Source organism: Sturnira hondurensis, unplaced genomic scaffold, assembly GCF_014824575.4.
Source record: "Sturnira hondurensis isolate 20B ecotype Veracruz unplaced genomic scaffold, ASM1482457v3 Scaffold0000780, whole genome shotgun sequence".
Lineage (NCBI taxonomy): Eukaryota > Metazoa > Chordata > Mammalia > Chiroptera > Phyllostomidae > Sturnira > Sturnira hondurensis.
Window position 1 is genome coordinate 18,228,939 of NW_028073411.1, and position 18,122 is coordinate 18,247,060.

The 18,122-nt window shown below is 49.6% G+C and overlaps 1 protein-coding gene across 1 annotated transcript in view; it reads left to right on the forward strand.

Moving 5' to 3' along the window:
- POLN (DNA polymerase nu) overlaps positions 1–18,122 on the forward strand; it is a 103,249-nt gene that overhangs the window by 14,469 nt on the left and 70,658 nt on the right. The window contains exons 3-6 of the mRNA XM_037046936.1: positions 5,657–5,736; positions 8,432–8,926; positions 11,436–11,632; positions 16,706–16,818. Coding sequence (XP_036902831.1) covers positions 5,657–5,736; positions 8,432–8,926; positions 11,436–11,632; positions 16,706–16,818 — 885 coding nt within the window. The remainder of the gene's footprint in view (positions 1–5,656; positions 5,737–8,431; positions 8,927–11,435; positions 11,633–16,705; positions 16,819–18,122) is intronic.

Sequence of the window (18,122 nt, forward strand, 5' to 3'; positions counted from 1 at the left end):
AGTGTGGAGTAGCTGTACCTGCCCTCTGGAAGCCAGGGAGATGAGATGGGCATGACTCTTAACTCCTAATGTAGCTGGAAGGGCTTGCTGCACCTACAAGAGAGGCTTTGAGGTGATTTCTACCTCTTGGGGGCCATGCTTGCCCGGACTAACAATGGCAGCTGAGAAAGTCAGGGGGGACAAGACTACTGGCAGGTGCAACCCAGTGTGGGAGGAGTCGGGAATGGGGTTAGGAAGGAGCATCTACGCCAGGATTTAAACCCAGGCACCGGCAGCCAGTCCGCCCTTGGCTCTACCGGAGCTCTGGACCGAGTGGGGAGGAGAGGAGGAGAGCCAGGAGAGGCGCGCGCTCACTGTTGGACCACGTAGCTTGGGAAGGAGGAGAGCCTCCTGAGTATGGAGCAGCTCTGCCATCTTGACCGCGCAGTTTGAAGGGCGCAGAAGGGCCCCCTGGGCCGGCCGTGAGGGTGTGGTTTGGGGTAAGAGCTGGAGCCCAGCCGAGCACGGAAGACTGGAAGGAGCTGAAATTCAGATAGGAATCCGCCCAGCTTGGCGCAGACTTCTGTTTCTTTTCCTGAGACAATACTGCTGACTGGCCTGGTTTGGCAAGGGGGGGCAGGACTGTGTGTGTGTGTGTTTTGTTTCTGGTGGGCATGGGATCTAATGGCAGAATGCTGCCGTTACTCTAAACCTGCATAACTTCTGAATAAACAGTCCTTTTCCTTCCCGTGAGACTCTGGCATTGGGGGTCACGGGCCTTACAGGCAGCGGACAGTGGAACCCAGTGGCTCGGTTACAAATGGAATTGGTGGCTACCGCTGGGAATGACTGGTCCTTTGGAAAAAGATAAAGGCTGAGACTGATTACTTAGCAATTCAAGGCTGAATGTGAGAACCCCGGGGCTTCCCTGGTAGCCTAAAAAGAGGCCACTTGCAGCCACAGGCCAGTACTTACAGTCCTGAGATTTGGTTGAACTCCAGAGGGTTGGATCCCTACTCAGCCCTGGCAGGTGTGCTACCTCAAGGCCGGGGGCTTGGTCAGGAAGAGGGCCCGGACCCTGAGGCATGTGTTGGTGCGTTCAGACCCTGAATCCCAGATACCTCTGGCACCTGCAGAAGTGGCTGCTCCTCTGTTAAAGGCTAGTGCCCCACCCCGCTCACAAGAGGCTTCTGTCTTAAGAAAGTACACATATTCCCTCAGAAGCTGCCATCTCATCCCTCCTGGCCGTGAAATCCGCGTAAGCTGGTGGAGAGGACCTTGGCCTGCTAAGAAGCTGTGTGAGTGTGTGGGTCAGTCAGGGAACAGCAATGTACAGTCATTTGGTCAGGGGACATTTAAATCAGTTTAACTAGTAATGGGGTTAGCTATGTGGAGTAGAGGAGCCTAGAGATTATGGTATTAGCAGACCCAGGGAGCAGCTCAGGTGGAGTGCAGAGGAAGAGGCAAGCTCAGAGTGGCCAGTTGGTGTCAACCAGCCTGTCACCTGGGGTCCTGGTTCTGGCTCCTTGGGCTCTTTAAAGGAGGAGCTGCAGGCGGGGTGGAGGCCGGGAGGGCCCAGCAGAATGGCCGACTGAGTGCCCAACCCTCCCTCCAACACAGACCGAATGCTGAGTCCCCAGTGGTGCCATCCAGTGAGCAGAGCAGCCAGGCACCTGCTGGCAAGTGGACAGCACTGAGCCCCTCGTGTCCCCAGGGATGCAGAGATGGACCTCGAACGGCATGGGCACGTGTTCCAGGTGTGGTTTGCAGGGCCTCCATGAGCCATTGCCCAGGGCTTATAGAACCTCTGGGGCACTGACACAGAACCCCTGCATAGCGTCGCGTTAGGCGTGGGGACCCACTTTACAGTAGAGGAGCTTTAGTGGGCCTGGGACCGTGGGACCCACGCACTCACAGCCCCACTCCCATAAACGCCAGCCTGAGGGAGCAGTGGAGTGGCCTGCAGCAGAGGCAGCTTAGCGCCCGCCTGAGGAGGACGCCCCGCAGCCACGGACCAGGGCCCTCCAGGGTGCAGGGTGCACTGCACATCAGTGACCACCCAGGGCGGTGTCCCCCAACTGTAAAATTACAGGGTTTGGGGACCAAAAGGTAGAAGTGGGAGTGGCCCCGCTTATCAGCACTCTGGGTTCTGCAGGTGGTCCTGACTCCCAAAGGGGCAGCCCCCCAGGGGCACAGGAAGAACACCATTCAGTTCTGAACTCCAGCTGCCCAGTCAGTTCAAGTTCCTTATGCGAGGAGACTGGCAGGCAAGGTAGGTCATCTCCCTCTTGCTCCAGTGAGCCTCTTGGTCATTGTAAGTTAGGGCTGCTTTGCATAATGGGGGCAGGAAAGCATGTACTTGGCACTGAGGTGATGTGATTGGTCACCTCTTGGTCCCCTGCCCAAATTTCACAGCACACACATCAGCTGTGGCTGAGAAGCATGTAGTGACCAGGGGCTTACATCACTCAGGGACGAGGGTTTGGTTCACTCCCTCAGGGAGCTGCCGGGACCAACAGAGGTGCTCAGTCAGGGTGAGGAGACCTTAGGTGGGTTCCTTAGAAGGAACGCAAATATCATTTGCAACTTTGAGACCAGCTGCAGTGCCATCGTTTTTTTTAAGTTTTCTCTAGGCAGAAGGTCACCAGAGTCCTGAAGTAGCTGCTCCAGAATGCGCTGGAAGCAGGTGGCTGTGAGCAGCAGGCAGTGAGCTGTAGTGCAGGACTGGAGTGAGTGCCCGATGTCCAGCCCCGCAGCTCACCCGCCCATTGGGATATAAACCATTTATTCCCCAGGGGCTGGGAGCCTTGCTGGCAAGCTGCTCACACACAGCCTCCTGGTTCACCTCTGCAAAGAGCTGCTTGGCGCAAGGGCACACTGCTTTCCTAGGAGCAACCCACCCAGTGACCAGTGGGTGCTGGGTATAGAGGTCCCACTCCCTAGACCCAGTGGGACCACTCTGCAGGGCCATGTCAGCTGCAGAGCAGCTGACTGCGTCGTAGCGACTGCGTTGTGGCCCCGTCCTGCCCTCACTCGCCTGCAGACATTGATCCTGAGAGTACGGCCCAGTGACTGTTCTGAACACAAACCTCTGTGTTCGAGGGGGGCACCAGGGCAAGAACTGTGCCGTTGTGCGTGTACAACATACTCGTGAGCACGAGTGGGGAGATTTGGTCACTGATTAAAAAGTGGGATTGTATTGCCTTGGCTGGTGTAGTTCAGTGGGTTGAGCGCTGGCCTGCGAACCAAAGGATCGTGGTTCGGTTCCCAGTCAGGGCACATGCCTGGGTTGCAGGCCAGTTCCCTGCAGGGGACGCACGAGAGGCAACCACACATTGATATTTCTCTCCCTCTCTCCTCTCTCCTTTCCTTCCCCTCTAAAGATAAATAAATAAAATCTTTAAAAAATGGGATTGTATTTTCACTGATTTCTTTATCTTCAAGTCGACTGGTGTGGCTCAAACTCACTCTTTTCAGTGGCGACGCGCATCACGGCGTGGACATGACATGATTTATTCATCGACTTCCCGCTTGATCGGCACGTGCTTTGTTTTTAGTCCTTTGCTGTGAAGCAGTACTGCCATAAATGTCCGATTTCAACCAGGGGTGTCAAACCCACTGTCACCAGGGGCCACATCAGCCTTGTGGTTGCCTTCAAGGGCCGGATGTAATTTCAACTAACAGTTAAGGATAGTTAGTCCTTTATACAGTCCTAAATTATTTCAGCCCTCGGAGGGCAGCTGCAAGGCCGATGTGGCCCCCGATGAAAATGAGTTCGACACCCCTGACTTGAACCTCTGTACTGTTACACAAATTTCTGTGAAACAGACAGGAGTGAGGTGGTTTGGTTAGATGGTTTATATACTTTAAATCTGGTCGTTTTTATTGAAGTTACATACACACACAGAGCACATATATCCAAGTTTATAGCTCAAAATCCCATAAACTGAACACCCTGCAACCCTCTCCCAGACCAAGAAGCAAAACACCAGCGGCACCCGGAGGCCCAGCTTTGCTCCCATTGTATCATCCCGCCTCTCCCCCAACTCCCAAAGGGGGGACACCTGTTTTTAATTTTAGTAAGTGTTGACAGTTTGCTTTCCAGGAAGATTCTAACTACAGCAGGACCTCAGATAATGTCATTCTGTTGTCACTCGGACCAAGTGCCATCGAAACTTAACTTTGCAGCAGTTAGGCCAGGGTCCAGTTGGGTGTGTGTCTAAAGCCACAGAACCTACTGGTGATACCAAGTGAGGACCCCCTGTCTCCATGGCTCTACCAGGAATGCATGAGACGACCTGTTACCATCTGCCCCCAGTTACATTCAATTTCCATTTCCCTGACTGCTAGTGAGCGTGAGCATCATACAATGTGTATTTGCTTTTTGGAGTTGCTCTTTTGTGTATTGCCTCTTCCTATGTTTTGCTCATTTTTCTGTTGAGTCGTCTTTTTTTTTTTTTTTTTTTGACAATGTGTAGGACTTGTAGAATATAGGTATTAACCCTCAGTCATTTTTGTCCCTAGTAATTTTCCCAAAGTAGTGTTTTCTGTTAGAAGTTGTGCTAGTTGTCCTGTCCCTGTTTCTTAACTGAAACACCGTCTTTGTTGTGTATTAAAGTCTCAGAAGTCTTGGGGTCAGTTTCTGGATTGTCTCTCCTGACCTGGAGAGCTTTTCTTCTTTCCCTTTTCAAACACCTTGTGGATTCGAGGATTCAGTTTCTGGATTGTCTCTCCTGACCTGGACAGCTTTTCTTCTTTTCCTATTCAAACACCTTGTGGATTCGAGGACAGCAGCTTTACAGTGTGTCCTGATGATCCGGAAAGACAAGTCTTTGGCTTTTTTAAACTCTTCTTATCTGTTTTCAGATAGTGAACATTTCATGTATATTTTTAAATTATTTTTTCAACTGAAAGAGCCCTGCGTGGTCTCTAGTGGGACCTGCTCGGAGGCTGCGTTTGGGAGAGTTAAACGCACTCTGTGCCTCCCAGCGCTGCGTCTTTCTGTTTGGGCAGACCTTGTGTTAGGCCACTTCACACGACTGTAAGTTCTAATCTTCGAGTGCTGTGTACCTTTCTTGTTGAATTTATGCTAGGGGTAGCTTTTTTCTGTCAGTGAAAGGTCCCCTGCATTTGCATTTCTTGAGTGTTATCACATCTTCAGAGGGAAGGCACGTCACCATGGGCAGTCACTGTGGTCGTGAGCACAGTCCTGGGTCGTGTTGCCTGGGGCGGAGTCCAGACTCCCATCACTACTCAGCCCCAGCTTATTACAATGAAAGCAAAATTTAAATCACATGTTTGTATTAATGATGTTCTACTGAATCTCTCATTGTTCTCGGTAGTATTATTCAGCCTAAGAATTTCCTTAAACCTTTAATACTGGTAAGGTTTCTTACAAGAGTTTTCAGAATCAAGTTTTCAAATATAAATACCAGGTAGTAATCTTTAGTGAACATTTCATGATTACACAGATCTGCCTTCAGTTAATTTGAGGATACTTTGCGTGAGTGTTTGTTACAGTGGCACTAGGCATCTCCGTTATGAATTATGTTGTTTTAAATAAGTAAATAATGGCTAAATAGCACAATTGTAGAGGCCATTTTCAACGTTTACTAATTGTATGACTTAGATATGTGTTTCATTAGTGTCTCAGGTTCCTCCTTTTGTGTTTTAAAAGCCGCAGAAGTGGTGAACAAACCCAGTGTTAGGCATTCAGGACCGCTTCGTGATGGGACAGCTCAAGCACTGGGGGAAAAGGTAAGTGCTTGCAGGTGTGGAAATCCTAAACCGACAGCCTGCCTGTGTTCAGCAAGGACTCATTAAGTGTGTGTGGTATGCCAGGCCCTGGGGATACCGTGTTAAAAGCAGGGGGCGTTACTCTTCTTTCAAGGCTATTGGTTGAATTCATGGGGGGGGAGAGGAAGACGAAGTACAGAGGGTCTCTAGCATGCGGCGAGCTGCATGCCGTGATGGAAGGCAGACCAAGGGCTCTGGGAACTGCAGGAGAGACATCTCACCCAGGCCCTGTGAGGCTTCCATTCACCTCTTCTGGGTGGGAGGGAGAAGAGTCTGGGATGTCTCTCTTTTAATATGAAATTATACCTGAGTTGGGGTCCTAAAGGATAATTAGGAGATGGTTACCCTTTGGAGAGTGGAGTTTGGGGGCTGAGAGAAGAGAGCTTGGAACTTTGGGGCAGTGGACATGAAGAGATGTTCATAAAAGAAAGGCTATAAAATTCACAATGGATCAAGCTGCTTGAGGAGAGAAACATGAGGTCACATCACCAAAGGCCTTATATGAGGGGGACCGCCAAGAAAACTGGAATTGTCCTCTGGAGGGTGGCCCCCTGGTGATACAGCCTTCTCCTGCTGGATGAGTGTTCTGGGAGCCCATCTGAATCAGTGTACCAGCTGGCATTGTTGTGAGAGGCTGCATTCAGCTTCAGAAATGTTTTTTGAAGACTTTCGGTGCATTTGCCCATTTCATGATTGGTGATTTACGAGCACACCTGTGCACACTGCACTGCGTGTTCAGCAGTTTTTGGCCAAAAACGTCATGATCCCCATGCCCCACCGTCCCCATTCACCTGTTCTCATCATGAGAGACTTTTTTCCCCCTGTATGAGAAAAGTCCTCGAAGGGGAATGTTTTGCCAATGTGCCGAAAATTAGCAGAAGCACTGAGACATGTAGACATCGAAGAAGACGGTTATGTCGTCATCTAGAGTATAGCGACTGAAATCTGAACACACTGTGCTCTGGTGGCTTGGTGTCCATGACCATCCCTTTGAAAAGTGCTTCAGCCAGACATTCTCCAACAATCCAAATTCTCATGCTTCCCTCTTCTCCACGAACTCCTTTTCTTTCATACATGTCCACAGAATTTTTTAAAAATATATTTTAAATTTTTTTTGAGATTTTATTTATTTATTTTTAGAAGGGAAGGGAAGGAGAGAGGGAGAGAAATATCAATGTATGGTTGCCTCTCATGGGTCCCCTGCTGGGAACTGGCCTGCAACCCAGGCATGTGCCCTGACTGGGAATCGAAACGCGATCGTGTGGTTCGCAGGTCCGCACTCAATCCACTGAACTATACCAGCCAGGGCCCTGTCCACAGAATTTTTAATGTGATAGAGTTTTATGCTTGAAAATCTTTTCTTGAAAACCACATAGTATTTCTCTGTGATAAAATGAGTATAAATTAAAATTTTCTGTGACCCTATGATCATGTGTTATAACATTTTCTTTAAGAATTATTTAAAAGTACTATTAGGATAGAGTTCAGAACATCATTAGTGGCCCTGACGGGTGCATCTCACTGGTTTGGGCAGCATACAGCAAACTGAAAGGTCCCTGGTTCGGTTCCCAGTCAGCGCACAACCTCACCTAGGTTGCAGGCCAGGTCCCCAGTTGGGGGTGTGCCAGAGACAACCACACATTGACGTTTCCCTCCCTCTCTCCTTCCCTTTCCATCTGTCTAAAAATAAATAAATAAAATCTTTTAAAAAACCCAATACACTTGAATCATAAAATCCAAAAAATAAATATTAAAGATAACATTTTATGGTGAGTGAATTCTATCATGAAATGGACAGACATGATCCTCCCCTTAGTCTGTGATTCTGTGAGTGAATTATGCATACTGCTAGACTGGGACAGAAAGCGGATTCCTGCTGAGCCATATTTTTAAAAAGTTTTAGCCTGTCTGGCAGTGGCAACCACCCCACGACAACATGTCTGTCGCTAAGGACCTCCTTCATCCCTCTCCAGACTGAAGAGGAAGCACAAGAAGCAGCGCCTGGTGCAGAGCCCCAGTTCCTGCCTCACGGATGCGAAGGGCCCAGGATGCTATAAAATCCCCACAGTCTGCAGCCCTGCACAGACGGTGGTCTCGTGTGCTGCTGCGCCAGTGTCCTCTGTCAGCCCACAGGGGGCGCCACGAGGCTGACAGGGGCGCTCCTTCAGTAGGAGGCTGCACTCAAAGCACCCGAATCAAGATGTATGGGGAGCCATCCCGATAAACACATTTTGGATACAGAAAAAAACCCCAAACACTTAGTAGGTAGATTAACATATCAAATAGTTGCAGTGCTTTCATCTTCTCTCTAAATGGCCTTGGAAGTGGTATGTTAGTAACCTTGACCTTCTGCACATCTGCACCAGACTCCTGTCGACCGCATCTCCCCCTGTACTTGCAGATCCAGCGTAGGCTGTGGCTGCACACTTGGAACTCCCGCCTAGCCCAGCCCAGGAGTTTCATAGTCGCTGCTGCCTGGGTCCCAAAGGCAACTGCTCTCGAAGTCACTGTGTAATAACTTCATTAGGAAGCTGGGTCTAAATAGTACGAAGCTGTGTTCTGCTTTATTTTAGATGACTCACCAGAAATTAGTTTGGTTTTAAACCTCTGTCTTATCAGTCCATATGCCCATGAAATATTGTCTGGTTTTCTATAGCGTCATAGTTCTTTCACAAGCCAGACATCGGGAGCTCCCATCAGACTCTCTCCTCGGCCCTCCACGAGCAGACTCACAGATCTGCTGCCCATGGACCAAAAGCAGAACCTCAGCTCACTGGCTCCTGCCCGTTGTCTGATTCCTCCGCATAACCAAGAGGCTTCCATTCTGCAGGAAATGGAACATAAAAGAAAATATTTCCTTAAAGAATATATAAACAATGAAAATAAAGAAAGCGTGAATATTAAAAGAAAACGTATTACATGTAGTGACTCGCCAGAGAAAACCACTACACGTGAGGCATTGGAAGACGCTGACAAGGTGGAAGCCCCCCTAAATTCTGGGGACTCTGGAGCGTTCGGAAACCATTTTTGCGATACCAGGTGTTTGGATGATTTGGAGAAACGCCAGCTGATTGAAATGCTCAAACAGGCAGTAGCCGTGGTGGTAACTCTGATGTATAAGGATGGTTCAACCCAGCTAAGAGCTGACCAGGTGAGTAACCAGTGTGGTTTTGTTTGTCTTGTTTTTCTGGCACCATAAAAGAAACCCATTTTCTTAGCATCTGGTTTTAATAGGAGAGCTAGAAATAAGGTTTTAAGCCTTCCCTTCTCCCACAAAGGTAAGATTTTGGTAATGCACAGTTTACCATGTTTTTTAAGAAAGTGCCCACATCTTTCCCAGAGTGGCTGTGCCATTGTGCATCCCACCAGCAGTGCGGAAGAGCTCCAGAGTCCCCACCTCCTTGCCCGTTCTCGCCGTCTTTTTTGTTTCCGCGATTTGAGCAGGTGTGATGTATTCACTGTGGCTTTCAATTGGATTTCCCTAATGAATGATGGCATTGAGCATCTTCTTGTGTACTGATTAGTCGTTCGTATATCTTCTTTGGTAAAGTGTGTGTTCAGATCTTTCGATTGTTTTTAAGTTGGGTTATTCATGTTCTATTTGGGATGCATAAGGGTTCTTTATGTGTCAGATAAGAGTCTGCTGTCTGAATCCATGTCAGGCCCGTGCTCTGCAATCCTCCAGCTCTGTGGCTGCTCTGTTCAGTTTCTTTTTTATTATTTGTTCCCACCCCGCCGCCCCCTTTTTTCAGTTTCTTGAGTGTCTTTTGAAGCACAAAGTTTTAAAATTTAATGAGCTCTGTCAAGTGTTTAAGTTTTATTGCCCACACTTTTGTTGCTGTACATAAGAGTGCTCTGCCAGCCCAGCTCGTGATTATTTATTCCTGTCTTCTCCAGAGTTTGTAGTTTTAGGTCTTAGGTTTAAATCCATGACCCATTTTTTAAAAGATTTTATTTACCTATCATTAGAGAGAGGGGACGGGAGAAAGAAAGAGAAAGAGAGAAACATCCGTGTGTGGTTGTCCCTCACGTGCTCCCCACTGGGCACCTGGCCTGCATCCCAGGCCTGTGTCCTGACTGGGAGTCGAAGAGGCAGCCCTTTGGTTCGCAGGCCATGCTCAGCCCACCGAGCCACGCCAGCCAGGGCTGTTTTGAGTTAATGTCTGTGTGTGGTGTGAGACAGGCATAAATCCTCCCTTTCACATGTGGGTGTCTAGTTTTCCAGACACTGGTGGTTGAAAAGACTCTTTTTTCCCCATTGAATTTTTTGGATGCTTTTACTGAAAATCAACTGACTATAAGTGTAAGGGTTTATTTATGGACTTTCAGGCCTTTTCATTGATCCAATTGCATTATCCTTATGCCAGTACCACACTCTCCTGATTACTTCAGCTTTGTAGTAGGTTTTGGAATCAGGAAGTATGAGTCTTCCTACTTCATCTTTTTCAAGATTGTGTAGGCTGTTCTGGCTCCTTTGCCTTTCCATATAAAGTTTACGATCAATTTGTCCATTTCTGCAAACATCCAAGGTGGTTTTTCATACAAAAGGTGTTGAATCTATGGATGAACTTTGGGAGGTGTGCTGTCTTAACAGGATTGAGTCTTCTGACCCATGAACGGGGTTACCCTTTCATCCACTTAAAATGTCCGTTTCTTTTAACAGGGTATTGTAGCTTTCAGTGTTGTGCACAATTCTTGCTTTCTACTTGGTTTTTTAAAAGATATTTTTGCTGGATAAAAAATTATGATGCTTCTTTTCTTTCAGTAACTACAAGGCGTTACTCCATTTGTGTTCTAACTTGCTGTGTTTCTAAGTAATGTGACCCCTTCTAGCTTCTTGCTCTTTCTCTGCTGTCCTTGAGCATGGTACGCCTCTCAGCTGGTATCTAGGTCTTCTCTGGTTTCTTTCACCAGCTTTTTGTAGTTTTCAGCATACACATCCTGTACATATTTTGTCAACTTCCAAGTCTTTCGTTTTTTAAAGTAGTTATTAACAGTGGTCATTTACTTTTTTTAAACATGTTTACTTTTACATGTTTATTGCTAGTGTATAGGAATGCAGGTAGGTTCCGGGTTTTAATCTTGTGTCTTGCAGCCTTGCTGATTTTTTGTAGATTCCTTTGGGTTTTCTCTGCAGACATCTGTGTCATCTGTAAACAGACAGTGTGATTCTTCCTTTCTGACTGACTCGCCTTTTATTTTATTTTTTTTCCTGTTGCATCACACTGGCTAAGACCTCTGTTATGATGTTGGACGGGAGAACAGATTTGGAGAGTAAGGTCCCTGGTTTGGTTTTTGGCCTTGATGGTGATTAGAGAGCTCTTCACTTACATGTGGAATTTTAGACCCTTTCTCTCTTCTTTTTTTAAAAAAACATTTTATTTATTTATTTTTAGAGAGAGAGGAAGGGAAGGAGAAAGAGTGGGAGAGAAACATCAATGTGTGGTTGCCTCTCATGTGTCCCCCACTGAAGACCTGGCCCACAACCCAGGCATGTGTCCTGACTGGGAATCGAACCGGCAACCCTTTGTTCCACAGGCCCGTGCTCAATCCACTGAGCTACACCAGCTAGGGCAATCTTAACTATGAACCACCACAGACCTTTCTCAAGTAAACCACTGTGTTTATCACTGAAACTTTGTTTCACTGTGTGTTCACAGGCTCTGGCTCCCTCTGTTAAAGGGGTTGCCATGTTACTGCAGAGCCATGAAGAAGGAGGCCGTGGTCTTCCGGGTGCCCCGGCCTCTGGCCAGGTTCTGGAGGAAGGCTTCTCGCCCAGGGACTGGTACATCTACATAGAAACAGAGCACTCTTCTGTTTGGGGCCGAGAGCCAGAGGCTCACAGTCAGTTTGCCAGGTAAGATGTTTTTACTCAGTACCTTAAAAGCTACTGACATGCCTGATTTATCCCAATTTAAAGTTTCTCAAGCTTCAATTTTATTTGAACTTTTAGACGTCCCATGTGGGCATGTGATAAAGAAGTGGATCTAAATGACAGGAGCCTCTAGACCCCCGTGCCCTCACCCCCAGAGAGTGTTGGTCGGGACCTGCTCCAGGGTTTGTGTCAACATCTCAGCAAGATCTGGTGGGAAGAGCACCCTCCTTGAGCCTGAGGCCCCACGTCACGCCAGAGGCCCATTGGTTTTCCTCATCACACTGGGTCACTCCGTGACAGCGTTGGAAAGTGGGGTTCTCACTGCCTTCACACAGTATACTGTCCTCAGTGCCACTGAGCTAGTTCGGTGACAGTAGGTGAGACAGGTCTTGCTTGGACCTGCCTTCTGAAGGGGTACCTCAGAATTTTAGCCCTGGCAGAGTGCCTCCGTCTCCCCGCCTTGCTCCATCGTGAGAGGCCCTCTTGTGGGGTGGAGCCTGTGCCCCTCACTGTTTCTTTGCTGGTGGTGTCAGCCGTCTGGGGCTTCCACCCTGGCCGGGGGCACACATTTCCTGTGTGCCTGGCCCTTGGAGTGCGGGCTTAGTTAGCTGCCCCATGAGGAGTCCAAGGAGGCTCAGGGCGAGTAGGTGGCCCTGGGCCTGTCCCTTCCTCCAGCACCGTCTCCCTGGGCCCTGGGTGGGGTCCCAGCCTGTGGACCGTGCTGCTCTCTGCTGGGAGTGTCTGTGGCCGCAGCCTGTTACCTGGAGGGAGCCTCACAGACGTGTTCCCCCACAGAGGCCACTGTGCAGCTGGACCAGCTCCTGTGGTGCTTGCTGTGATCACAGAACACGCTGCGGCGAGCACCCCCAGGGGTCTTTGAGAAACAGTACCTAGTACTCACAGCTTCTGGGGGATGCACAGCATGCCATAAGGCCACCCAGAGAGGCTGCTGTGTGTGGGAGAGCGAGACCGAAGGATCCGCCCTTTATTGGCTAATTTAAAGCCTGAGACCGGGAGTCAGGGCCTGGGGAGGGAAAGTCGGGCTGCTCCAGTACCTGGGCTCCCTGGGCGAGGGGCCTCCACGGTGGGGTGGCCAGGCCTCCCAGGCAGCTTCGCTGGCAGCGTGTCATTGGCTGGCAGCACAGCACGTCTGTGCAAGGGGGTGGCTTTGGGAATGTCTGACTTGGCAGTCAAAAACTTAATGCCAGGCACTTGGGCACAATAATTTTTGGTGAGAATGGGACAATGACAAATACAGCACTCTGCTCCCAAGAAACCTATATCCTTCATTTTATACAACCTTTGGAAGAACAGATCTGTGCTGCTGAAGACAGCCCTGTGCTCCGACGGCCTTTTCCAAGTTCTGGATTGAATAGCCGACACTCCACTTGGACATCTAATAGTCATTTCAGCCTTAACGCGTGCAGAACCGACCTCCTGTGTTCCCTGGAGCCTGCCTCCTGCCGCCTTGTCATTCTAGTTCATGGCAGCATCAGCCCACCATGGGCTCGGGCCAAAAGTCTGGGTATTGTCTTGAATGCCTGTCTTTTTCCATATACTACCGCCAAACTCAGTGAATCTTACTGGCTGTACCTTCAGAATATAGCCATGGACTCTGACCCCCCTGACGTCTGCTGCTGCCATTCAAGGCAACCCTGTATCTCCTGACCTGAGCGTCCAGGCTGGCCTGGCCTGCACCTGCCCCTGCAGTCTCAGCACTCAGGTCCTGCTCAGACATAGGCCAGGTCACATCGCCCCCGGCTCATGGTCCTCCGACAGCTCCCGTCTCCTGTGCTGAAGAGAAGCCAGACTTCCCACAGAGCTTTGTATGGCTGCGTCCCTGCCCCTCCACCGTCTCGGACCACATCTCCTGTCCCTGCTGTCCCCGTGCCCCGGACTCAGTGTTGTTTCCAAACGTGGAGAGCCTGTGCCCATGACTTCTAGGGGCTCTTTCCTCTCCTGCCGTCTTCTCCCAGGTAGCTACACCATTCCCTCACTCATTCCTTTATGCTTTTTAAGCAAAACAAGCCAGTTAAGAAAGCGCAGAGACAGAGTGGTGTGATGTGCTGCTGACCCAGACCAGTCATCCGAACAGAAGGGAGGGTTGTGCGGCTGGGACTAAGGGAAGTCCCAGATGTGTTGTTTGTGTCACACGTCTCAGGGTGCTCCTCTAAACACACGGGCTTTTTTTTTTTACACACAGCCACTGTGTCATTCCCAGACTTAAATTTAATACCCAGTCCAAATTTAAAGTTACCCGATTGTGCCCTGGCTGGTGTAGCTCAGTGGATTGAGCGCGGGCCTGCGAACCACACGATCGCGGTTCGATTCCCAGTCAGGGCACATGCCTGGGTTGTGGGCCAGTTCCCAGCAGGGGGCGCACAAGAGGCAACCATACACTGGTATTTCTCTCCTCTCTCCTTCCCTTCCCCTCTAAAGATAAATAAATAAAATCTTTATAAAAAAATAAAGTTACCCGATTGTTTCAGAAATATCCTTCTTCACTCAATGCATTGGGGTCAGGACCAACAAGGCCCACACGTGCTGGGTTGGGCCATACGCGTCTGTCCTCTTCCGGTGAGAGTGCCGTCTGACCCCAGCCACCACACAGAAGGCCTGTGTTCTGTACTTCTCTGTGTCTTCACTGTGGGGCCCCTACACGTGTTCTCCTTTCCTCCAGATGCTCCGTAAGCCGGACTTCAGGTCTGGAGGCAGATTATTCAGGTTCAACTTTTCCCACAAGAACAGTGCCCTAGGTGGTGGCGTGGGCCTCCTCACGCTCCACTTTGTCCTTCAAGCTGTTACTCAGGCGTCGCCCAGACACAAGGTCTCCCCTGGCTGCCGGGTGTGAATCGGGCCCCACCCCCAGCTCTGCACACGCTCCTGAGCTCCCTGCCTTGTAGCTCTCTGTAATGCCACCAACACTGTTCTGTGCATCTGGTGTGTTTGCTTTCTTTGTAAAAAGATGATTCTTTTTATTCATTTTTAGAGAGAAGGGAAGGGAGGGAGAAAGTGAGGGAGAGAAACATCAATCGGTTGCCTCTTACATGCCTCCAACTGGGGACCCAGCCTGTAACCCAGGCACGTGCCCTGACTGGGAATCGAACCAGCGGCCTTTCGGCTCATAGGACGACGCCCAGTCCACTGGGCTGCACCATCCAGGGGACCTGTCTGTTTTCACTTACTGTGTAGCTACCCCTCGAGCTTTCTGAAGGCAGGGATTTTATGTTTTGTTCATCTTTGTGTTTCCACAAACACAACACCAAGAACAAAGCCGAGAACAGCGCCACAGAGCATTGCTTAGTAAATATTTAATCCATGTTGTTATTCAGTGAACGAGTATTGAGGGTTAATTGTTGTAAGTTCCAGGACAATTATATGAATGCATTGCCTCAAGTACTATACAACTGGAAGTAATAATCCCAATGCCATTATAACATCTTGAAATTCAACATGAATTTAAATAAATAACTTTTTGCACAAAATGTATTTAATAACATGTATTAACACCTGTGCAAGGTGTTTCCACAGACATGGTCTCTCTTCATGTTAACATTAACTGCATGCATTAGGTCTCATTAATTCCATTTTATAGATGAGGAAACTGAGACTCAGAGAGGTAGTCATAGATCAGTCTTGCAATTTCAAGTCCAGCCTCCATGTTTTAAACTCAGATCTAGCCTTTTCACATTCGAGCTGCTTTTTTTTTTTTCGAGCTGCTTTTTTGTTTTGCCAACGTGTCATAACCAAACTATACGACTGACTTACAGAACACACTGGGTTTTAGCCACTTTGTCTTACAAGATGGTCTTTTAGTTGTTTGTCTCATCAAGCTAGAAGCCAGAGAGATGCCTCCGTCGTCAGTGGCTACTGTAGTCGGCAGATGACTTTCCAGGGACGTCCGAGTTGCCAGAGTGTAGAGGCAGCAGCAGAGCGAAGCAGCCCTGGAGCCCCAGCTCTGCTGCTCAGGAGCTTCCAGCCCGCTCCCCTCACTCCTCCCACACACCCCTCCCCTCACCCCTCCCGCGCCCCACGGAGCCCCACTGAAGCTGTGCAGTCGGCACCTGGCCCACCCCACCGTCCTGCCCTCCCTCTTCAGGAGAAACCAAGGTGGAATTCAAAGAAAATGCAAAAAGCCTGCAGAGTGAGCCCAGCAAAACGTAACCGAGCGTTGACACTGTGTGCGGAGCTAATGGGGCTCCCCGGTTCCCCTTCCTCAGCCCGTCCGCAGGCCCTTATTAGGGTTCACACGCAGGTGGTGGGAAGGAGTTCGGAGTGCGGGCCTGGGCACAGCGAGGCTGGGACTCGGACCTCAGCTTGTGCTCACCGGTTGTGTAGTGCTGGGAAAGTGGTTTTTCCTCTCTGGGCCTCAGTTTCCATACCTGTCCAATGGGTCTTGTGCCCACCTAATGGACTGTGATGAGCTTTCCGGGCGACAGTCCCTGTGAAGCGTGCAGCGTGCCATCTGTCCAGCGATACCAGAAAGCATTGGCACACGTGCACTGTTGGCAGCCCTGTTTGGGAGCTCGTGCTGTGGCCGTGAGGTGTGGTCACTGCTGTAGCAGCTGTGTGGGCAGCCTCCTGCCTGGGGAGTCGGGGCAGACCCTCCCGAGAACGGCTGGCTCTGGAGTGGGGGTGGGGTGCGGCAGAGTCTGCTGATGGGGGAGAGAACTCTGATCAGAGGGGAGAGGGTTTGGGGGTGTGCTGGGTGTGAGGCTGGAGAGTCCTGTTGGGCGGCTGGGAGGAGTCTAGAGTGTGTATGCCGTGCTCAGGAATTCGGGTCTCTGTAGGTAATGGGGCTTTGTCTGAACTGCTGCATGGCCTTGGGCTCATTACTTCGCCCCTCTGTGTCTCAGTTTCATCATCTGTAAAACAGAATGAGCACTACCTACCTCACGGGGTTTTGGGGTTAATGGATGTAAAGCCTTAGAAGGAGATGGTCTGCCACAGAGCACTGGGTAAGTGGCAGCTGCTAGCGTAGTAGTACTAACATTTTACCAAGGTCAGAAGTTGTCAGTTCTCGTCTAAATCAGTGGATTTCTTTTCCTCTTCCAGGAACTTGCTGTTCCAAACACTGAAATGTGACTGTCCGGTCATCTGTTACAACGCTAAGGACTTTGTGAGGACAGTGCTGCGGGTTTTGGGTGATGATGGCAGTTGGAAGCACGGTGAGTGACGGCTGGTCATTTGGACGTGCAAGAAGCCCAGGACTTGGGACAAGCACCTGGCGTGGGAACAGACGCGTGGGGCTGAGCCCTGGAGCTGCGGGTCCGCAGCAGCTCTGGGTACTTGGCGTCAGAACGGAACCGAGTTGTTGGACCCCCGGCTGGTGCCCGCAGAGAACTGGAGAAGTGAGGCGTGGAGGCCCACCCACCTGGTGTCAGGGGTGCTGGAGGACAGTGGGGCACCGTCACCTGATGACAGCGACTGCCACTGTGTCCAGTCGTCTCCGCATTTCCACACCCCTGGTTGTTCACAGCAGATCCCAAGCACCCTATGATGAATCTGTAAACATCCTGTAACATTTCAATCATACGACTAGATACAATGATTTTGTTTGTATTTATTTATTTTAGAGAGGGGAAGGAGGAAGAGAGAGAGGAAGAGACACATCAATGCATGGTTGCCTCTAGTGCACCCCCTACTGGGGAACTGGCCTGCAACCCAGGTGTGTGCCCTGACTGGAATTCAAACCTGTGACCCTTTGGTTCACAGGCCAGCACTCAATCCACTGAGTCACACCAGCCAGGGCCTCGGATTTCATTTTTAAGATAGTACCATCATTGTTATCTCCCCCCTACAATTAGCAACAATTTTTTAATATTATTAGCTATCCAGTCAGTGTTTGTACAGTACTTCCCAGTTGTCTTTAAATGTTTTTGTTTGTCTGTCTTTGTTTTTACATTTTGTTTGAATTGAGAGCCACACCTGGGATGGGTGTGGTATGTAATTAAGTCCCTTCTGGTCTGTGTGTGTCTCCCTCGGTTCTACTTCTACGTCCTCGCAGGCACTTTGTCGGGGTCGCGGGGCCAGCCTGTCGGTCCCGCGGGGTTTCCACGGCAGGACTCGGCAGCCACACCCTTCTCAGCAGTTAACGCGCTCTTTCTGCTCCTCTCTTTCTTGTAGATGGGCAGCTGGATGCAGAGGCTGGGTCAGATTGCGGGAGGGCAAGGCTGCTGTATGACTCTGACCTTGACCCTGACCCTGCCTCCAGTGCTGACCCTACGTGGCAGTGTGTCCTTCTGTCAGGAGCCACATCATGTTGGTTGTTTGCCTTTTTGGTGGTGTTTGAACTCCTATGTCACATGTGAATGCTTGCCTTTCGTATCTAGTACTTACCTAGAATCTGTTTTTAATCTCTCCATTTCTTTTATTTTAAAATATATTCCTCTCCTCTATTTTCTTTTTTACTTAAGGCATTATTTGTTACACTTATCTGCTTTTATGTATTGCCAGTTTTTATTTCTGAAAT